The sequence below is a fragment of the Sceloporus occidentalis genome, unplaced genomic scaffold (assembly GCF_023333645.1).
Source record: "Sceloporus occidentalis isolate IW3139 unplaced genomic scaffold, rSceOcc1.0.p SCAF_4, whole genome shotgun sequence".
Taxonomy (NCBI): domain Eukaryota; kingdom Metazoa; phylum Chordata; class Lepidosauria; order Squamata; family Phrynosomatidae; genus Sceloporus; species Sceloporus occidentalis.
Genome location: NW_028316984.1, coordinates 149,455,662 through 149,479,647, shown reverse-complemented (window position 1 = coordinate 149,479,647; position 23,986 = coordinate 149,455,662). Strand labels below are relative to the sequence as shown.

The 23,986-nt window shown below is 38.1% G+C and overlaps 1 protein-coding gene across 4 annotated transcripts in view; it reads right to left on the bottom strand.

The window, feature by feature from the left end:
* The window catches only part of FMN1 (formin 1), a 220,154-nt gene that overhangs the window by 149,803 nt on the left and 46,365 nt on the right, over window positions 1–23,986 (bottom strand). For 2 of the 4 annotated variants that reach the window (XM_089521999.1, XM_089522000.1), the window contains exons 3-4: window positions 14,506–14,684; window positions 5,893–6,010 (exon numbers count right to left, since the gene is read on the bottom strand). The exons of 1 other annotated variant lie outside the window; for it this stretch is intronic. In XM_089521999.1, coding sequence (XP_089378125.1) covers window positions 5,893–6,010; window positions 14,506–14,684 — 297 coding nt within the window. Of the gene's footprint in view, window positions 1–5,892; window positions 6,011–7,351; window positions 8,930–14,505; window positions 14,685–23,986 lie in introns of those variants that run through there. One more of the 4 variants, XM_089522002.1, reaches the window with a different exon arrangement.

The window sequence follows — 23,986 nt, the reverse complement described above, 5'->3', positions numbered from 1 at the left end:
TGAGCAAGTCACATCCTCCCAGCCTCAGGGAAAGGCGATAACAAATCTCCTCTGAACAAATCTTGCCAAGAAAACCCCAAGATAGATTCATCTAACAGCTGGCATAAGTCAAAAATCACTTGAAGACACACAACAACAGTGTAAGGCAAAAGCAAACCTTTATATACTGTAAGGCAAAGGCTGCATACTCACTGCAGAAAAAATCCAGTTTGACATCACATTGTGACTGCCACAATTCTGGGCATTATAGCTTTGTGAGACATTTAGCCTTCTCTTTCAGAGAGCTCCGGTGCCACTACAAATCCCAGAACTCCATAGGATGGGACCATGGCAGTTAAAGTGTTGTCAAACTGGATTATTTCTGCAATGCAGATGCAGCCAAAGACAAATCTTGCCAAGGAAAGGTAATGATCGGGTCGCCTTAGGGTCACCTTAACTCGGAAATGACTTGAAGACATACAACAGCAGGTGACTTAATAATAAAAGATAAGAGAATAAAATAATAACACTATTGTGTGTCATTATCATTTTGGCAGTCTAACATGTTTTCATTTGCATGAATTTAGGACTCCGACTACCATGCTGTCACTGTATTAACAGAAGAAACCATTTGAAATGTTATATTAATGCTTCCAAATGGGTATTAAAATTTCTGACGAGGGCACACAGTTTAGTTCAGCCAATGCTTGTGACAGATGTGTAGGACTAAATCCAATTTTTGATCCAACTACAGCACACCTATAAAGGTTGATGAGACTTATAACTCAATATCCATGTAAATCCCATTAACAGTCTTTTTGTTCCTTATTTACAAGGATACAAAACTGCAATTTTACAATATACTACATTACATTACTTCCTCTTCCCACAATGAAATAACTTTATAGCTAAAGTGATCCTTACAGCTAATATATTATTCGCCAGTATCTAGTTGATTGTCCCTGCACTGTAGACTAAATTGAGAAAATAAGAGCTATAGCAGAGGAAAACCAAATAATGGTACAAAGAACAAAAAACTGTAACTCCAACAGTTAATGTATATTCAAAGAACCATATAACTAGGAATTAGGACATTAAATCTTGAAATGTCCCTGAATTAAATTACCGCATTGTACAAGCAGATGGGAACCTGATTTGCTGAACCAGTGTGGTGGTCTGCTTGGCCAGACCAGTAGTATGAAAACCCAGCTTCAAACTGCTTTAAATCACATTTCAAGTCACTGAGGTTGTTGCCACACAACAGAATCAATGCAGTCTGACACCTCTTTAACTGCCATGACTCCATGCTATGGAATCCTGGGATATGTAGTTTGTTGTTTCACCAGAGCTGTCTGACAGAGAAGGTTAAATATTTCAAAAACCTAAACATCCCAGAATTCCACAGCATTGAGCTATGGCAGTTAAAGTGATGTCAAACTGTATTATTCCTGCAGCGTAGATTCAGTTTAAGTCATCTTGGGACAATCACTGTGCCTCACCATAACCAACCTCACAGGCTGAAGAAGACAACCATGTTTATTCCTTGAAAATGTGGTGACATATGAACCTATGTTATTAAATTATTGAACTTCAGTTCTCAGAATTCTTCTGTATTTTTTAATATACCCCTGAGGATTTTTCAAATTTTAAATATGGGAAAGAGCGTGGAATCCATGTTTTCTACATTAAGGGAGGTGATATGCTGACATATAAATTCTCTAACAGAATGGTTTATAATATATGTTGATGACCAACCCCCCCCCCCCCCCCAGCTACATATCGCTGCCTGCTGTCTTTGACTTCCAAGCTTGTTATTGTCAATAACACCATTTGGCAACCAATGCACCGAAGACCATAAAAATAACACAATCTCTATATCAGGATCATTACGATTTCCACCACTGCAGAGTGGGATCACTACTCATATAATTAATATATAATATAAAAAATGGGGAAGTGAAGCATGTCCCATCTATGACATCTAATTTCCCATGTTCCATTTATGAAATTAGAAATTAAAAGGCTAATACTTCACAGAGCAAGAGAGAAAGAACAAAGGTGTATGTGTCTAGAGGTGACCTTCAAGGAAAATTATTGTGTGCCTTCAAGTTATTTCCAACTTATGGAATTACTAAGGCTTTCTTGGCATAGTGTTTTCTTGGCAAAATTTGTTCAGAATTGTTCCTTTTGTCTTTCTCTGAGGCCGAGAGAAAGTGACTTTCCCAAGATCATGCAGTGATTACAGGTTAAACCATTTGAGTCACTAGGAGGGTGTGGACTGAACAATGGAGTGGTACCCCCAGGAAAGGGCTGCCTTCTGACATAGTGGCTGACACAGGCCTTTAGGGATTGCAGCTGCCGTCCAAGTCTGGTAGGGTGTCAAGCATGTGGGACTCTGAATGTCGGGGTGGCAGTCTTGGCAGGGTGGGGAGCAAGAATTCTCACCCCACCGCACTGGGTGACACCAACCCTAGTGATGCCACCTGACTAAACTAAATTTCCTGAAGGCTTCCAGGAGTGTGATTCTGCATTTTTCACTGCAAATCTTTTAGAGTGGGGGAGTAAAAATAGGTAAGGGAGTGCACAGCTCATGAGCTGTGCTCACCCCTCATCTTATAGCACTCCAATTCTATCCCCTCCCAGAGCTAGGCCAAGATTTGACAGACTGAATGGAGCTACTGTAAAAGAATTTGTACCTTAACCCAGTGTGGCACAATTATGTATATGTATATTACTTTCTATGTTTATAGCTGTTTATGTTTTCTATTACTGATACAACAAATAAAATAAACCTAAGAACAACAGTCAAGCAGTAGATACAGTGTGCCCTTGGTATCTGCTGGGATTTTGTTCCAGGAACCTCCATGGATACAAGAATCCATGGATGCTCAAATACAATGGCATAGAAAAATTGTGTCGCTTATATAAAATGGCAAAATCAAGCTTTGCTTTTTGGAATTTGAATTATTTCTTTCCTCTTTTTAAAAAAAATCTCAAATTGTAAAAACAATTCAATAAAGCATAGCTAAAATAATAAAATAATAAAACAATAATATCAATAAGATATATCTTGCTTTCTAGCACAAATGACACCTAAAACAATTGTAATCCAATTATTACCAGCCTAATGTACATGTTGTAAATCTACCTGTTTGGCTTATCTATGAACACATATGTATGAACAAATAAATACATTGCACTGCCATACGTAGATACAGTTTGTACTTTGATATGAAAAACAGGATTCAAAGTGGCAAGTAAAGACCATTCTGTACAACACAATTACAATAACTCTGAAAAGCATTTCATAGCGTATAATGTTCACCCTTAGCACTTAACCATAACCAAATGATGTCAACAAGAAGACAATGCTAATTTTAGCACAAGTATCTATGCCTAAATATTAGAATATTATCATTGAACCTAAGTGAAATAAACATTACTATGGACTGTAGCATCTTCTGGATAGGCTTTTGGGAGTGTTTGGGAATAAAGGGAATGCATCCAAAAGCACTAAGTAAAAATGGCAAAATGTTTTGTATAATGCAAGGGTAAGAATTGTTTGTGCCGATGTTATTGGGCTCCAACCCACAGCATTCTTCACCACTTTCAATGCTGGCTAAGGCTAACAGTTCTAATCTAACAATATCTGGAGGGCTGTATGATTCACACTCCTTTAGAACACTCCCGCTTGTATGAATCCTCCTAAATTTGCTGTTGCATTCAGTCACTGAATGAATAATAATAATACTTTAAAATCCAGGCCCTGAGCAAATCAGAATATATTTGGTATACTAATTATTGCAACTTTATGTATGGTTAATAACAAACAGTACAATATTTAACTGGGCTGAAATATGTAGTTTTATAAACTAGCATTTCAAAAAGCATTTTTTAAACAGTAAGAAGAAATGAACTGCCTTTCTTTTAAAGAAAAAGTCTACTCTTGTAAATAACAGCAAACAGCTGCCAGGATGCAGATTTTCCTCATGCATGTGCACAGTGGGGCTGGTAGTCATTGCTTTTGGACGTTATCAGACAAGGGAAATTGGAAGTATAATCCAATGGCAATCCGAACGCAATCATGGGGTTTAACGTTATTGTGTGATAGACTACCACATGCAATTTCGGGCAATAGGAAGTCAGCCTGAACGCAATCATGGGGTTTCACGTTATTGCGTGAGAGGTGATCACATGCAATTTTGGGCAATGGCAAGTTATTTTCAGGCAATGGGAAGTCAGTTCGAACGCAATTCGAATTCACGTAAATTTGCTGAACTAGCAAATTCATGTGAATACATTTTGGCCCCACTTTCTTTTCATTTGAAATTAAGAGAAATTCCTCCCGTGTGATAAACTCCTTTGTCACCAAGAATCAAGGGGCCTTCAGCTGACTGTACTATTTTTGCTATTATTGTCATCACAAGAGGTAGAATTAGATTGCTTTAATTGTCATATTAGAGAATCCACCAAAACAACAACAACAAAACACCATACACACGAAGAAGGAATCAGTGTGGCGATACAAATAATGTAAACTTCTGGTTCAATGGAAAACTCTCACTGGTGGAATGGAGAAGCTGGGCATCTTCATCTACATCCAATCCCTTTCCCCCTATGTCCCTTCCTCACCTGCTCTGAGTGGGTGGTGGATCCTAGAGAGAGTGGGGGAAATGTCACTTGGAGGCAGCAGATGAAGGGATCAACTTTGATCTTCCCTTAGTGAGGGTGCAATCTTTCTGAGAAAAATTATGCTACAGGAATGCTACCATTGACAGAGAAGAATCTTATACATGGCACAGATACAGAGCCATAACCAAAAACGAGACAGAGAGGGCTGCTCCTAGGGATAATCCAACTTTCCTCTGGGAGGTACAGTATAGTGGGTAGACAGCAAGACCATAGATGGTGTTCCCCTGCAAAGAGTTTAGAAATGTTCTAAGCTCTTTTGGGGACTACAATTCTTACAGTTTCCTAACCAGCACAACCACTGGCCATGATGGCTGACGGATTTGGGGGAAATATCCCCCAAAAGCAACTTTTCCAAACTCTGACATGCACCTAAAGCCCTTTGGTTATTACTCATAACAAACAAATTAGTATAATTTAACTTCTTAAAAGTAAAGAACGTTCTCTTAAAATAAAAGAGTTATCTAACATACAGCAAATTAATTGCACAAGGAAGTCCCATTTTAAGGAACAGATGAAGCATTTCTTAAGCTATATAATTTGGCAATTGCCAAGTTTCAAACACTTACTGCACATTTAAAAATAACTGCTTGAAAATAATTTTAAAAAGGTAAACAAAGCAATTGGATTGCCAAAAAGTACGCTACAATATTAATGTTGTACTTCTCTAGTCACAGACTTGAAAAACAGAAATTCTAAATTGTATCAATATTTAACGTAATGATTTCACAATTTAAATAAATTGCACAGAGTTCCTTAATGACATGACCATAAATGTTCATTTCACAGATAAAAGCAAAGGTTCCACAATAAATAGCAATTAAACTCGTCCCTCCCCGCTTGCGGACTTGGGATTTGCAGTTTTGATCCTTTACAGATGGCAAGCGGAGAGGGACAAAATGGGGCGCTTGCCAGTGGTGCATGCTTGGAAGTACCCCCCATTATAACCAATAGGGCTTGAATATGTGCAATATTTCCAATTTGTGGGAGGGGAGTGTCCAGAACAGTTCTCCCATGAATCGGGAGGGATGAGTGTATTTTTATTTTCCCTTCAACCTATTTGAAGTAAGCATTCACCGTAGGTGCAACCAAAGCAAACTGTTATTATCAAAAAATTAATTTACTTTTAACAAAGTTCTCAACTACCAACTTTTAAAAACTAGTTTCTGAACCCTGGCATTATTACTTTTGCTTACTGACAGAAAATACACCATTCTCTATTACCTGCTTCTGTGTATTTTAATCCTACTTTTTCTTCTTCATCCTTTGCTTTTGGTGGTGGCCAGACAGTCTGGAGTCTTCCTGGAGTTCTGTCATCCTGTTCTGAGGGAACTGCATCAGTCTAATAAAACAGTACAAACAGGCAAGTATTTTTATACAGTTACAAAAAAAGTAATGTAAAAACTACAGTACTGTATTAAAAAACAAAACAAACTGACACTCTTAAACCATTTTGTGTTTGTACATCTTCATTTGTTCTCCACCACATTCTTTTTTGTTTTGCTGAACATCCCATATGAAAAAAGTTAGGGTCATTTGAAAACTTGCTTACTACTTTGCAGTATTTTAGTGGTTCTAATAAGATAGCATGTACTGTTACTTTTAGGCTTTTTAAAATACAAATCTGGACCAATATGGGTATGTGCATGTAACTTGGTCCAATTTGTGTTTGCTTGTTCATATGGGACAATCACAATGGTCTCCGTGGGCATGAGTTCTTCCACCAGGGACAACTACCTACATCCACAGAGCTCACATGAGGCAACCCACCAATGCGAATACAGTATTTTATTGGTACCAGATTAAAGGTTAGATAAAGATGGGAAGATCCCAGTTAAATACCCAACTTAATAAAAATGATCACTGTAAATTTGAATCAGTCATTATGAGATGGGTTGTAGAGAGGGACATAATGTATTCTGTCAAGCTTCTTGAAGGAAAGACTTGGTATAACTCAGATATAACTGTAATAAATGTGAATATTATTTATTATTTTGATGCTTAGTATTTACCAGTCAATATGGTTGAGAGATTATTGATCTGAACTAAAAAAAGAAGCCAAACTCCAAATTTCAAATAAAAAATTAATCATATTTTGACTTCAGTGTCCCATTTTAGTGGGAAATACACTGGTAATTTATTTCACAGTGTGATTTAGGGGGATATGCAACCCAAATCATGGATAACTTTTAAATTAATAATTTTGCATTCTAGAGGCTGATGTACATGATAAATAACAGCCTGTATTTCCACCACTTGCAATTTCATTTTTACACAATACTGATCTTAATGTGTTTGTTGTTGTTTTGTGCCTCTAAGTTATTTTTTATTTATGGTGATCCTAAGTTGAACCTATCACAGGATTTTCTTGGCTAGTTTCTTCAGAGGTGGTTTGTCATTGCCATCCTCTGAGGCTGAGAGAGTATGACTTTCCCAAGGTCACCTAGTGGGGTTTATGCTTGAGCGGAGATGCAAACCTTGATCTCCAAAGTCATAGCCCATTGCTCAACCTGCTATACCACACAGTGAAGCATTCACTAATACCACTTAGCAACTTAATTGGGTCATTCTGCCATCAGCATATGCCATGATTAACTCAGTTTACACCCATCAAATGCCCAGATTAAAATTCAGAAGTGTACCTATACTCCAGACATGGCATTAAAAATATTAATTAACCTACTGGCTTAATGTCAGTTGCTCCATCACCAGGTTTTGATGTATTCCTTTCAAATACAGCCTTCAATGATTCTTTTTCATGTCTCATTTTGCGTTTGATTGCTTCCAGCTCTGAAGGGTCAGCAGTTGTCTCTTTTTTGGGAGGACGTGTGAACAAAGCTTTAAATGCATCTAGTGCAGACTCAGCTGGGCTTGGTTTAGCCTCTTCAGAAGGGCTGGTGGTTTCCACTCTTACAGAAGATTTGCTTTCCTGGATATCATCACTAGTTCCAGATTCACTTATAACCTCACCAGAATCTCTATCTTCAGTTCTAGGTCCTAAGAGCTGAGACAGCTGTTCTAGAAAGGTAGGAGAAGGCTTGGGCTCTGATGGCTTTCTTTTAGTAATTAGTTCAGGTGCAACATGGGACTTCTTAACAGGCTGTCTTAATTTAAGCATAGCTAAGTCACTGTCCTTCTGCTTGATTTCCGTAACAGTTTCTTCCAGTTCAGTAGATGATCCTTTCTTGCGAACACGTAACCCACTAAAAAAGGCAGGAAGTTGAAAAGTCTTGTCACTTGAAGCATGTTTTTGGAGGGATTCAGCACTGGGATTGTTTGTGAGAGATCCGGGTTCTTCTCCAGTCTCCTGAGCATCTTCCCCTGCACCAGGGGGAGAAATCATGTTCTTATTCCCTGGTGTTATGTTTGTTGTATCTGAACAAATGTCCTGTGGTGTATCATCCATCTCTGTAGAAGGCAATTTAGAACTTGGTAGATTTCTCTCTGTTTTATCTCTGTTTATAATTCTAATAGCATCTCCGTATCCTCCTGTTTCCTCTTCTTTATTTTGGTCATTATCCTCCAAAGACATAGCACTGTTTAGCACAGATTTGTTTATTACATTTTCATCAGTATGTGGGCCTGTAGCCTCATTGTCTGATTCTGTGTCACTTGTTGTATGAACCAAAGTACCCTGAACAATAATGGATTCCTTGTTATCTTGTTTGCTGAATTCAGACAAAGGAGAGTGTAGAAATTCTGAATTGGAAAGTGATGGCTCACTCTGATCCACTGCTTGCTGTTCCAAGTCAGCCAGCTCATAAGCACCAGTCTTGTGCCCACTTGGGTTAGTGGTGATGTTTACATTAACTTTGGAGTCAACAGGTACACCGTCAATCTTACAGTTTCCTGGGTCACTGGATTTACCTACTCCAGAGACAACTGGGGCAATGGCGTCAGACTCCAGGGCAGATGTTCTGCCAGTACCAGCCTCTGGAGCAGACTGAGCACAGTTTGTTCTTTCAACCTCTGACATTTCTGGAAGCACATGAACTATATCTGAATCATCATCTCCATTGATACTGCTCCCCACTTCTTGGTTGTCAGTATGGCTGGTGAAACCATCATTGATATTTTCAATGTCATTTTGAAATCTTGTAAGAACTGCTTGCTCTTTTGAAGTTCCTGATTCCAATTTAGCTGTAAATCCAAAAAGTGTTTTCATAGAAAATTTAGTGAAGAGGTTTTGGCCTGCTTCAGCATCTGTCACACTCCCTGGATCTGAGAGCGAGTTGCTTTCAGAAAGTTGATTTGCTTCCATGTTGGGCAAATCACAGTAACACATAGGATGCTTGCACATATATTAATTCATTTCGATATGATTATTCCAAGGCAATATCTGTCACACTGTCTAGTTCACAACATAAGGAGGCAGTTCCCTCTGATCACACACTGCTCTTGAGTGTACATTTTCAGACCTGTGACGTGGTCTAAAACACAAATTTCTGCCAAATGTTACAAAGGAGAAAAGTGGAGATTTTGTATCCTGTGTACAGCATTACACTTTCTCAGCATCGGCACTATTTATTCTTTACACAATGGGCCTTTTTTGTCAAGGCAAATCTGCTGCAAACTAATCAGCTGAAAATATGAACAACCACTGTACTAATTCCTACTTTTCGGTTGGTTCCACATAGTCATTTACTTACTAGAAAGTATTTAACAAAATGACAGATTTTTTTTTAGTACTGAACAGCTGGTACTTGCAGTTTGTTACTTCCTGATGCCGTCCCAGGAATCAAAAATATTTGTCAGCAGAACACTCCTGAAAGTTTCTTGTAAGCTTTCCCACTGTGGTGAAATGCTCTTTTTAGCAAAAGCTTCATAGAGAATAAGTATTAGAAAGCTGGAAAATCCTGATAGAAATGTTTCAGAATCTTCAGCAAAAACATGCCGTCTTTCAACTTCTGGCAAATTCCAACTGTTGAAAAGCCCCAGCTAACAGAACACAGTGCCCTTCAAGCTGAATAAAAAAATCCACTCTTCCTCTTTGCTGCAGATTTCGTCAGAAATGCAGATTTCAGCCGGTGAACACAAAGCAACAAGACTGGTTTCATATTACTGTGTCTTAAACTCTGCACAGCTATTTCTGTGGACCATAAACAGGTACTTATCGGCCCATTTCACCACACCCACAGATTAGAAACTATATGGGAGGGAAGGTAAATAGCCACAACCCAGAATTTATCCATTAACTCTTCAGAGAGCAGAAGAGGAGAAAAACAGGCATCTCCATTGCCTTATCTTCTAGGGGAAAGTAGGTTCTTACTGTTGAATTTCTTTTCACTTCCTCTTATTTTGTCTTTCCAGGAATTAAGACAAATGAAAATACATTTGAACAAGTTCAAGAAAAATAGACATTACTCTTAGAGAGGTCAGCTGCTACAAAAAACAACAAATCCCGGGATTCAATAGGATGGAGCCATGATAGTTAAAGCGATGTCAAATTGCATTATTTCTTCAGTGCGGCAGCAGCCTAGGTTGCTCAGAAGCAGGATATAGTGAAACACACTAATCATCTTTTGTTCTCCATATCTGGTAAGAAGAGATACACTGTCCCTTCAATTCAAGCTATATGTGAACCATGAAACTCACTGCACAAGTCACACTCTCTCACTTTCAGAGGGTGGCCAAGGCAAACCCCCTATGAAGAAATTTGCCAATAAAACCCTATGATGGGGATGCCATAAGTTGGAAATAACTTGAAGGCACACAGCAACAGCAACAGCAACACATTATTAAATCAAATTCATCATTGTATGAATTAGGTCATATACATATACATATGACATCTGGGTCTGCTTATTCTCCTTCAAAACAAACATTTACATTAGGGATGATCTGAAAATGATGGTTTAATGTTACTATTTAATATTTTCATTTCTTTCTGCACACTACTCAGGATATTATTTTGGATATGGTAAGCTGTACAGTGCGCCCGAGACATATGTGGGCGCTTTTTACCAGGAGCCCTGGTGGCGCAGTGGTTAAATGACTGTACTGCAGCCACTCACTCAAAACCATAAGGTTGCGAGTTCAAGACCAGCAAAAGGGCTCAAGCTTGACTCAGGCTTGCATCCTTCCGAGGTCACTAAAATGAGTACCCAGATTGTTGGGGGAAAATTAGCTTACAGTTGTAAACTGCTTAGACACTGCTTAGGTGGTATGAAGTGGTATATAAATGAAGCTTGTTTTGTTTGTAATGTGCTCCTTAGTGCCTTTTCTTTTTCTAAACCCCACTTGGACTTCTGGGATCTCTCTCTCCATGTATGGTTGGATTCTGTGTTGCAGACTTTTGAGCACAATTTTGCTTGCGTGGGATATTAATACTATGGTCCTATAATTGGTGAAGTTTTTTGTGCCCCCTTTTTTGTGGATTGGGATTTTTATTGATTGTTTCCAGTCTGTTGACCAAAGTTTTGTTTTCCATATTTGTTGACATATATTAATTAGAACTAGAGTGGTTTCTGTGTGTGTGGATTGTAGCAGTTGGATTGGAATATCATCTATTCCTGGTGATTTGTTTTCACAGATTTCTCTTATTGCAGCTTCCACTTTGCTTTTTAGAATTGGGGTTCAACTTCATATGGTTCTTTACTCCATGTATCATTCACTTTTTAATCTCTTTTACATAACTCTTCTGTGTTCTGGCCCCGGCATTTTTGTAGTACATTCCTTGTCATAGAGAATTCTGGCCTTTGGTTTGAATTTTCTTTTGAGTTCTTGGATTTTATGGAAGAGGTCTCCCATTTACCCTTTTTTGTTGTTGTCTTCTGTTTCAAATCTGTACTGCTGTGGTTCAGTGGATTTGCACTTGAAGTAAGGCCTGTTACAGACTGCCAAAATAAAGCTGCTTCGGGTCTCTTTGGATGCATGCTGTTTAAATAATACATGCATCCTAAGAATCTGGAAGCTGCACCAAAGTTGCACTCCAGTGCTTAGGAATGGAGTGTGGCTTTGGCGCGACCTCCGGACTCTTAGGACCCATGCATCATTTAAATAGCATACCTCCAAAGAGACCCGAAGCAGCTTTATTTTGGCAGTCTGTAACAGGCTAAAGACTTGTTCAAATGTTTTCTGGCTTACAGAACTACACTCTGGAACAAAGGTGTTGGATCATGCAAATAAATGCCTTTCCATCAGCCCAGTTGGGGCTATTTTTTGATTACGTGCAGTGTAGTGGTTGCCTCAGACCAACAAGAGTGGCATACTTCAGTGAACTGCCAGGTTCTTTCATCCTTAGGTAGGGATGGTTGGTTCTAAATCTGGACCTCTAGAGCCAGGTATGAACAGCTGGCAAGTTATGTAGAGGGTGAGAAGCAGCAACAGTGGCAACACAGGGAATGGTGGCAAGAGTGGGGAGATGAGTAACAAAGGTAAAAGCAATAGCAAACCAAGCTTTCTTGGCACTTGATTTGTGGCAGAGGAGAAGTATCATCATGGAACCATATCTTTTTTAGGGTGCAAAGTGGCTCACAAGTAGCTTTTACCATTTTATGAACTGAACCATTAGACAGTCACTTCTTCAATGCATGGTAGAAAACAATCTTGAAGAAACCCTAATGGATGAGGTGGCCCAGAATGATAAAACCATTAGTAAGTTATCTTTTGAAATGTGTATTGTCCTTGAATATAGATCTTCTACCTTCATTGTACTGTGATTGTACAAAAGAATTCCTTACACTGTTGAAATGCAATGGCTATGCTTGCCACTTTGTGGTTACCTTACTGATCTAAATCATGGTCAGTTCACCTTGACAGATGTCATAATATCTAAAATACAGATAATTATAGTCTTTATTATAGTGCAATGCTTTGATATAACAGGCAGTGCTCTGATGCTGTTAACAGAATATCATGGAAGAGAATAATGAAACCTCTATAGTCACTTCCATTTTTGCACTCTCCTGACATGTAGGGCCTGCATGTGAAAATTTACAATTATACCACTGGATCTAAAGGCACCAGAATGGTTTGGTAGACTATGTGAACCCATTAGTGTATTTAGTCAATGACTAGGGAACAAGAAGGCAACAGCAATACCCTGCTGAATCCTCTAACATCTCCTGGGCCTAAAATGGTCAGGGGGACTAAAAACATAGCAGAAATGTCCTTCTTAGTGAATACTGGGGGCAAAGTTGTTTTTGTGTGAGAGAGGATGTAGCTGTCCAAAGTTTTCAGTGGGGGCTAATGCAGCCCCCTGACCTCTGACAGTTACCCACCCATTTTATAAAACATAGAAGATGGGATCTTTTCCACTCCCAGTTCATTTAACTACCCGCAAAAGAGCCAAAAAGCACTACAAGCAATTGGATGGGTGGGCAGAAAGGGAAAGAATTGGGGCCATCAGGAGACAGGGACCTGGGCTGCTTTGATTAGACCAGTGAAACATGAACAGACATATACACACTCCTTAAAGAGTTTGCCTGTTTGACTGGGCCTCTCTGATTAATTTGTCAGAATTGTCTACGGCTATTTAACATTCCATATTCAATCCATTAAAAATTGTTAGGCACCAAGTGATGTCACAGACCTCAACTTCAAACCTTAAGATGATACTTTCAGTCAGAGGAGACAGTGCTAGACTAGCTGGACAAATAATAAATGCTGGTATAGGACATATTTCTATGTTGCTCTATTTTAGAGCCACCATACATCTAAACTGCAACAAAACAACTGCAAGAAATCAACATTAAATTGGATCCAAATTTAGTCATACTTATAGCAGACTAATTGAAATCATGACTAATTTAAATCCAATTAATTTCAGTAGGCTTCTTCTAAATGTGACTAAATAGTGATTCAATACATTAACCAAAATCCAATTTCACAGTAGCAGACTAACACAACTGGATTAAACCCATTGTTCCTTAGCTCTTTGTTCTTCACATTCCATTCTTGAATCCTGGGACAGAATAAATATTGTAGAAGAGGAATTTTACTGCATATCTTTTTGTGTGAGTATATACATACTTATGTTCTACGCTTCATGAACATATGAACTCAAATAAATAAAAAGACAAATGCTTTTAGTTAGGTATAATTTATTATTTAGAGATGAAATAATAAATTTCTAAACAGCTTAAATTACAAATTGTATATTGTCAGGGTATATTGCTTATTATTGTGGTCTTTTATTACATTTAGGTGTTCCAATAGATATTAAAAATTGCACCTGTCAGAATATGGTTTTGAGGGGTAGTTTAAAGTTATTTCTATCTTAAAAGTGATAATCTATTAATAATAAGAAATGAGACTAAGAGAGAAAAATGTTGCTAAATAAAAAGTGGGGAAGATTTGTAACACCTTTAAAACTGACTAGTTTATTTCTGCATCAGGTTTCATAAACTACAGCTCAAATTCAGGTATAAGGGGGGGGGGGAAACGGACTGTAGACTCATGCTGGAAGAAATAGGTTAGTATCAAAGCTGACATGACACACAATTTTTCCTTCCTCTGTTTTTATGCTGAAATAGAGTAAAATGGCTATCTGAAAATTCAGGCATTGCTGATAATTTGGTTCAGCATCATTGTACAGTGGACTAGCCGGGATCAAAATATTAAAGAATTCACTTTTTGGAACCCAGTGAATAGTCTGGTGACATTTAGGGCTGTAGGACTACTGCAGTTGATCAAACGCCTAACTGAGCAGTCCCTTAAATGAGAGATTACTGGAAATCTCAGGTAAAAGCAGAACAAAAGCAGTGTTTAAATTTTTTAAAAAATAAGACTTCATGCATATGTATTGGACTCGATCTGTCCAGAGAATGATAGTGTTTCACAAAATTGTAATATAAATAAACAACAGTTGAAAATATTATTTATAGAACTACTCACATTTAAATCTAGATGCAACAAATCTCTGTCGACTCTTTCTTTTTCACTGAAATAGGTAGGTGGATGAGAGTGTCCCAACCTGCAACCTAAAACCCAGTCATCACTTTCTCTATTTGCAACATGTATATTAGCTACTTGTTCAGAGAAGTCATTCCTCAGAGCAGCTTCTTCTGGAATACCTATATGATTTTAACAAGAAAGAAAAAGAAAATTATCTCCAACTATGAGAGATGCAATATTTCAGTATACCACTTGGGGCTTTATAGTATGCAATATTTCAATATACCACTCAGGGCTTTATAGTATGACAACAGCAACTGTACTATGTTTTGCATTCTCATGATTGCAAAGGATTTCATCAGCTCCTGTTGGATCACATGTAGACATAAACTGAACTCAGTTTCAGATGAAATGATGCCAAGTTAATAGCTCCTAAGTAAAGATTTTACTTCTCCAGCCCAACAGCAGAGTCATAAGCATGCCCTGATCACAGAGTTTTCTTAGCAGCAGCTGGTTTACATTCCATGAACAAGAACCATAGAACTAGCAAAATACTTGTCAATACAGAAAGCAAAGGCAGAGAGTGAAAAGAGGGCCTGTGTAGTGCAGTGAGGTCCCAGGGCACCAAATGACCCTTTCTGTTTTGCAGACAGAAATCCATATGGTCCCTCGGGATAGCCACACCATCCAGGATCATGGCAAGTTTCTCCCATAGTATACACCCAAGCACAGACTGTTACTTTCCCCATTCACGTCTTAGACTGAAGAAAGCATAGGGATGTACTTGGGAACACTGTTAAACTTGAGATGAGCTTGTCTCTTAATGCATGGAACAGAGTTTGGTCTGCCTTCACTCCTATATTTATACTTGGGGTGAGCTGTACCCATACCACCCTATTCTAATATTTTAGAAATATGGGGAAAGTCCCCCTTTTGCCCTCTTTTGATGAATATAAGGGCTTTCCTGGACTGTTTTAGGCCCGAGAGGGGCCCTTTTTTTTCTGTCAGGAGGTTACCAGAAGTCACTATGACAGGTTAGAAGGCATATCTGGTAAAATTGCCCCCATGGGCCCTCAAAGACACTGGGAGCTTATTAAGTTAATTAGGTTTCGCCTCCCAAAAACATGCTGGAAGTGATGGGAGCCCACAAGAGGCCACACTGGGACCTCTGGGGGGAATACATGTCACCTGTGGCCATGCTTTGCCCACCCTTGCCTTAGATGCAATATATGCATTTGTAGCATTTATTGCCAGAGAGGCTTTTCTCAAGAGCATTACAACAAATATGATGCCACAAATGGCTTTGAAAAGGAAGAAAACAAGAGCAAAATGGAGGTCTACATGGAAGTTTATGGCAGTCTTTGGTTAGGACGGTGATCACAGAATCAGAGAATTGGAAGAGATCTCAAGGGCCATCAGATCCAACCCCCTGCCAAGCAGGAACCTCCAACAGATGGCCATCTAGCCTTTGTTTAAAAACCTCCAAAGGAGACTCCACCTCACTCCAGCATATTCCATTGTCAAACAGCTCTAACTGTCAGGAGTTTTCTCCTGAGATTTAGGTGGAATCTCTTTTCCTGTAGTTTGAATCCATTGTCCTAGCAATGATGGGCTACTGCATAACTGCAGCAATGTAGACCAGCAAAATGGCCATAGAGATGTTATCGGAAAAGAACATGGTACAGAAACTACACAACAGTGAGGGAGGAACAGAGTTGTATATAGCTGCATAGCTGTATACCTGAGGAAGAGAGGGTGTGCCACTGGAACCCGAGAAAGTCCCATACATAGAGAAGGACCTCTGAGCTGAGCCTTAATGTTTTTCTCTCCTCACTCCCTTCATGGTAAACACCAGGCCCTTCTGTTCAAACCTACTGCTTAAAGGTCTTTATTAATTTGACCCAATACAAAACAACAACATTCCTGAGTGGAATTTTAGTTGAACACTCTTTGCTTTTGACTGATAGTATTCCCAGTGAACCACAGACAAATAGTTGCAGTAGAAACATGCAAACTTTATGCAAAATGATGCAAACAGCAACATATTTTGTTAAATTTCATCTATTTAAAAAATAGCTTATATATTCTATACATCCTATTCCGTTTGACTTTTTGGTTCTTTAAAGAACATTAGATTTGATCAATTTAAATAATGATATGTTGCAGCATATATAAAGAGATACAATATTGTGACCCAGGGGCTCTTTCCTGTCTCCAGTGCATCCCATCTGGTCCCTCAAACAGTCAACTTACAACTTCTCTGCATTAGCCTATGAAACAATGTGCCAAAGACGTTTCATTATGTCTTAGTTTGTGTGTAAGTGAGCCAGTGAATGAAACAAGTAATTCCAGTCCTTGTTGGCAATAAAACAAGAAAGCCATCTCAAAATAGACTGTCAGGGATATTAGAGCTGGTGCTAGATAGAGTTTCAAATCCTTAGTCAGATTTGAAACTCAGAAGGTAGCACTAGACAAGTCACTAGTGGTATTCACATGTCACTTAGGCCAAGAATCATGGCTTAATAAAACAGGAAGGGAACAAACAGTATACCAATACATACAACCTATTTGCTTCCATTATCTTCCTTCATTTACATGAGCAGAAAAGCTAACCAGGAAAGGGAAAGCTTAATGTGACATCTTAATGTGGGTAATGTTCTTTGTGTGAAGTGCACACAAAGAAGCTAAAATTTGTAAGCAAACAAAAAACCCAACCCTGCTTTATTTTTTAATTAGTGAGTAACCAAAGCCCCATTAATATTAGTACATCTAGTCTAAATATTTATAGATTTAATCCTATGTTGAGTTTCTGGAATCTACATCCAAGATCCCTTCAGTTTTAAGACACTGCTGTACATGGTTTTAGGTATGGTAAGCAAAATTCTTAGGGAAGAAGCAATCATTGATTGTTGGAGTTAAGAGGCCTGTAAAATTTGGGTACTTTTATAACTTAGATATATAACTCTGGTGTAAAATTTGCTCTTGCCTTAATATTTTTGTCTACCACAGCTAAGAACTGATGTGACATAAGGATTTTGAGCACATAAATGTGCCCAGCAAAAGATTAACATATTTTTCCAGATTGCCAATAACCATTAGTAAGCAGAGGATCAGAGATTGACACAAAAGTTGCAGTACCTTGTTCAGCTGCAACAATAACAATGTAATCCTGATGGGACCAGCAGAAATGATTCGTGTAGAGCTATTATGTTTTCAGGATTGCTGTTATAGCAATAGCAAGTACTTTTCTATACTACACATCATTGCACTTAAGCACTCCTTAAGTGGTTTATAATGTGTACGCTAATTGCCTCCAACAAGCTGGGTACCCATTTTAGCGACCAATGGAAGGAGGCAAAGCTGAGTGGACCTTGGAGTCCCTGGGATCAAACTCACAACTTTGTGGTTGTGAATGGCTGCAGTACTGGTATTTAAACACTGCACCCCCAGGGCTCCTTTGTTGTGTGCCTTCAAGTCATTTCTCACTTATGGCGATACTAAGGTGAACCAGTCATGGGGTTTTCTTGGCAAGATTTCTTCAGGAGAGGTTTTCCATTGACTTCCCCAGAGGCTGAAAACATGTGGCTCACCCAAGGTTAATAGGTTTCATGGCCAAACTGGGAATCGAACCCCGGATACAATATGCAATATGCAGCAGGAATGGTCCCTATGACCATTCACTGTCTGCTTGGATAAAGCACTATAGTAGTGGCAGGTGTCAATTCTAAACTGTGTAAACACCTGAAAATAATCAGATTGTAGGCCTTTGGGGAGTTGGGTTGGGAGAAACCAACAACAGGAAATGTAACAAAATGTAGAGGATGCTATAAGGAATACTACTAAAACCCAAATATTTTCTGAATAATTAAGATGCCATTTAGTAACATATTTAGGCATTAAAATTGGTTAATCTAAAAGGCTCCACATTTTCCATTACATCTATTTTCTTTTATGTTCAAAAGTCAAGTTATTAAAAAAAAAACCACACACACACACACTGTAAACTGCTGAGATGTTCTTACAAGAAAAGACCTATTCATATAGCCTTTGAGCCTGTGGCATCTATAGCTTTTCATTGTCTGTGATTATTTTTAATTGCATTGCCACAGGCTGAGCAGATCATGTGAGTATCAACACCACACAGGCTAAATTAATCTCAGATTTGATTTTGACATTCAGCTGTAACCACTTGCATTGCATTATTCATTCACCATATGAGCAGGAGTCTGGCTGAAGGTCACTGCCTGAATATCCTGTCTGTGCATTTCCCTATAGGACTCTGGCTAGCCTCAGGACATTGGTCTGAACTGGTATAGCTCCTCTTATGTTCTCATGCAAACCAAATGGGAAAGCAGAGTGCAAGAGAACACAGAGCAGAAGTACAACCTGGTGCATAATTCTGCTTCTCACACTGTAAAGGCACACATCTTAACTAGAAAGCAAAGCAAAGAGATCCTGGTCCTTTTAAACTTCAGATGCCATGGAATGAAACAGGAAATTTACAATGAAATAGCCCACACAAGGATGTCTAATGTTTTTTTCTTTGTGAACAGAAGTGGGATCAAATACAGAGCAGTTAACGAACAAATGAGAAAAAATAATCAAGCTAGATCTTACTTCCTAAAAGTATCTGTAAACAAGATCTAGTGCCCTCTAGAGTTTGAAATGTGCAACAGTGACATACAGACAATATAATTGCAATTAATGAAATTGATCAATTCAAGCCTCAATGTGAGGAATAGAAATGGAGTGTATCATGACAGGCGGAGCGTAGAAAAGGGCTTCTGTGAATTTGATTCATTGAACCATTCCTATGAGAAGGAGGGCCAATTAATAGAATAAGCCCAACTCTTGTCATCAAATAGTTCTGTTTGGAGAAATTAATTCATTTCTATTTTAAAGCATATTAATCCCAGGTCTGTGTAACAAGTAATTTAGTCTTTAGTTTTTGTTGAATAAATATTATTGAATCTCCAAGACCTCTTCACACCTTTTTGGATAAAATATCCTAGAGGACAGATGTAGCACATTTTATTGACCGAGGAAGGAAAACATCTCATCACTTACAAAGATGCCCCACCATTTCCCTAGAAGTAACCTAACGAACTGTACATCTAGTTAAAGCAGGGTTGGCAAGTGCATGGCAAGCAACAACCACTGACATTACCTCTTCTATAAAACTGTTAAAGGTACACCATCTCTATCCTTATTCCACTTGGCTTGAAATGAATTCATTATCAGATATACAGGAAAATGACAGTTGCATTTGACAGACAAAATGAATTTAGGCATACTTTATATATACACATAAAAACATGCACACACACACACACTGGTTTCTATTGAACAGTATTGATTAATAAAAAGCTTTAAAAATTTAATTGTTAATACCGCTTCTGCATTCTTTTGTCATATGTCTGAGGTCGAGACCATGTGAAGCTAGCCTTCATTATTTTAAAACCAATTATGCTCCATATCTTATTAATATCTCTTTTCTTTGTGTTTCTTTTGAACACTTCTTAATTCAAAATAAAACAGGGTAAAACAATTTACAAACTGATTATATGCTACACAAAGGCTTTAAAAAATTAGGTCAAAATCCATTCCATTGGTAAAAACCCACCTTGAATCCCATTCTGGGAGAAAAGTGAGATATAAATGTTTGCAATAAATAAATAAATAAATAAATAACTTCCTTCTGTCAGCAGAATTAGGAAGGAGACTATTCACTAGTTTTTTGTGGGTTTTTTGGGCTAGGTGGCCATGTTCTAGAAGCGTTTGTTTCTGACGTTTCACCAGCATCTATGGCTGGCACCTTCAGAGAATGCCAGCCACAGATGCTGGCAAAATGTCAGAAACAAACGCTTGTAGAACTTGGCCACATAGCCCAAAAAACCCACAAAAAACTATAGATCCCGGCCATGAAAGCCTTTGACTTCACACTGGAGAATATTCTCTCTTTCCATGCAGTTTTATGTGCACCCCAAAACTATTTTAGAAGGCTTGAAGAAGAGCTGTTTCCCACAGCTGTCTTTAAGGTGGTGCTGAAAGGTAGCAGAGAGAAGGCAACACACTGAATGGTTTAGTGTAAAGCAAGGGCTGGCAACTCTGGTGGGCTTAGATGCCACAATTTAGCATTCAGTATGTGCCAGAGGTCACATCCAGTTTGAAATCATACAATCATAGGGTTGTAAGGGACCACAAGAACCATCTAAATCAACCCCTACCATGCAGTCACACTATCAAAGTACTCCTGAGAGAGATACTCATCCAAACTCTGTTTAAAGACCTCCAAGTAAACAAACTCATATAATAAAAATAAAATCCAATTGTGCCTGGATATCCACTTCCAGTTTTAGTTTTTAGATATTTGGCCTTTAAAAAACAAACTATTTTATGTTTTTTTTGGGTTGTTGTTGTTTTAAAAAACCCTATTGTCTCAGATACCTAAAGGAGCAAGAAAACCTATTTTATTTCCTTTTATCAATAATAATAATAATAATAATAATAATAATAATAATACAGAGAGCATTGGGAAGACTGCTTGTGGCCTGAGGACTGCATCTAGGGGTAAATAATGGGCATAAACCAAGTAAATTTAAGCACTATTTGGTACCATTGATTTGAATAGGGAGAGGGACTTAAGCAAGTTAATTATTATAGTGAAATCAAGTGGACTTAACAGTGTAATCTTATTGCATGTCTACTCAGAAATAAGTCCCACTTTCTACCTAAGATTACTTCACTTACTTCACTTTATATTCTTTGTCAAGAATAGTTGTGACAGTCCAGGGCCTGACTCAGTGCTGCTACCCAACAGGCAGGCAACAATTCAGAATATTTACCTCTTTATTTCACTGTAGACATGGTTAATCAAAAACACTAGTCAAGGTCAACTAAAATGTAATTCATCACAGCAGGAGTGGTACAAATTGGATGTAGTTCAGATATTCATTTTAGCTTTAAATATTTTGCTGCACTGATTTTCCTGACTTTCATTCACTGGTTAAAGATTTTCCATTGCTTTTGGTCTGGGCATGCTTCAACAAAACAGCAAAATGTTTTCCAGTTATTTTTAGCAGGATAAAATAGGGGGAAAGGAAAATTAAGGACTATTTAAAGAAATAAAAGGCAGATTTTGTTACTCCATTAAAATTACTTTTAGGAAGATATCCAGGAACTTTTTCCTGGCTGTATGTATGGGCTTGTTTTTCTGACTTCTCTTGATAAGGTGTCTTTGGTCCAAAACACACTCCAGTTTTAGACCACTTTAACTGCCCTGGCTCAGTGCTAAAGAATCCTGGGAATTGTAGTTTATTGTGGCACTAGAGCTCTCTGAAAGAGAAGGCTTAATGTCGCACAAATCTACAGTGTTTTGGACCTCTGATTCCAGTGCTACCCATCTTCCAGTTCACCCAATCTGACTCTCTTCATTCTGTTTTCATCCTATCTCCCTGGCTATTCCTCTCTATTCCTTCCAGGCCTGGAAGAGGTTTCTCAAGGATCTAACTCTGGCTCTACTTTCCTAGTGCAGTTGCCAGATATCTGGGTCCATGCTATCTTCTCCAGGGCAAGGGGGAAGTATCTCAGAAGAGATTGCTATGTTGAAAAGTATGTGAGTGTCACAGTGCCAACTGATTAAAAAACATCTAAGTACCTGAGGTTACCCAGAGGTCTGAAAAAAACAAAGGGCTAGTCAACTTGATTTCTCTCTTTTTTCCTTAAAATATGTATATGTGTATAATCATTGCTCAGTGGGTTTTGTAATGGCTGTGTTCTGTTTAACCAGACTGACAGACTGTCTTTTGACATATTAGAGATCTATGCTTCTAAAAGACCTCAATGCAATTTTTCCTGTGCATATACAGCTTCCAGATGAAGCCTATGCTCACTGTTTATGGGTAAAAACATATAAAGTGTTCACTAGTTCATAGGACTTCAATATCTGAAGCCTCTCTCTATGAGATTTTCTGGAGGTGCTCTTATCTGTGTCCCACCAGTGGAAACAATATACAGTGCGAGGACCTAGGAATGGACCTTCTCCACAGTGGCTCTCCAATTAGAGAAGGCCCTCCTCTTTGATGCCAATGTTGCTTTCATTCCAGTGCTAAGGTAAAATCTGTGGGTTTTTTTTTTAATTCAAGCCTTGGGAGGGTCTAATGATTTCATCCAAAACTGAACAAATACATGGTTTTCAGCTGTTTTATTTGGTGTTTGTATAATAGATTCTAAATTGTTTATTTTTCATTATTTTAAATTTTACATTGATTAGACTGATACCACATGATATAAGATAGAAAGCAAATATTTTAATTAATAAATACATTTTATGGTGAAATAGTCACATTTATAGGGTTTTACAAATCCTTTAGACATTGCTTTTTGAAGAAAGGAGGAGGGTTACAAGCAAAAGACAACCTGTTCACGAAGAAAATAGCTAAAGAAGAAAATAGCTATGTAATGCAGAAACACAGAAAGCTGCTTTTCCCTGAGTCATCATTGAATCCATTACTGTCAATTCTGACTGCAGGATTTCATGCAAGATGCTTTCCTAGCCTTTTCCTAGCTACCTGAGTAGCTTCCAAAATGAGACAAAATCAGGTGCATTCAGGGCAGAACAGTATCATAGAACTGAATTTTGATTGGTACCACATAGAACCCTCTGTCTAATAGTTAAAACTATGCACTGTGTGAAGCACTGCTGCAAGTTATTATTTTGGTTTACTTGTAAAAACCATGCAGTGCTCTGATACAGAGAAAGTCTTATTCTTTCCTGCCAGTAGTTTTTAAATCTACATTTGGGGGCTACCCAGAGATATAAAATGGGGAGGGGGTTTCACTGGTGCTAAATATTTGCACAAGTGAGCCACCTAGATTATTGCTGGAGCTGGCTTAAAGATCTCCTTATGAATGTAGATGGGAGAGATTAGGGTTGAGCTATTTGGATGGAACACCTACCATGTGAAAATGTTGTTGAAATCATGATGTGGTCACTAGTGTATGTCAATAATTATTTGGAGAAGAATGGCTTAAATGGAAAATTGGCATATGTTTATCTCCATTATTGACAATAATGAAATTGAAGGCTTTGAATCAAAATACTTTTAACAACGTTGACCCTATTTAAAACAAAACAATAAAAGAAAAACCAGTTTTACTGGTACTAAGCTATAGATGTAACCTCGGACACTCCTTAGTGGAACCAAAGTTATTATTAAAGAGCTGGTAAAACAAAAGTATATTGTATTATAGATGTACAAATATACTTCCCAACTCAATACACTATTTACCCAACTGAAAATAACCAGTTATCTGCAAATGAAGCATCTTCTCAAGCAAAGCCTCTAAATGCATTCAGGAAAATTAAAAAAAAAAACATGATTGTAAGTAGGTTTCAAGCTATCTTATATAGGGACCAACAATATCCCTCCTTCCCAATGTGACAAGGACCAGGAAATTACTTGGGGCATTGACTACAACA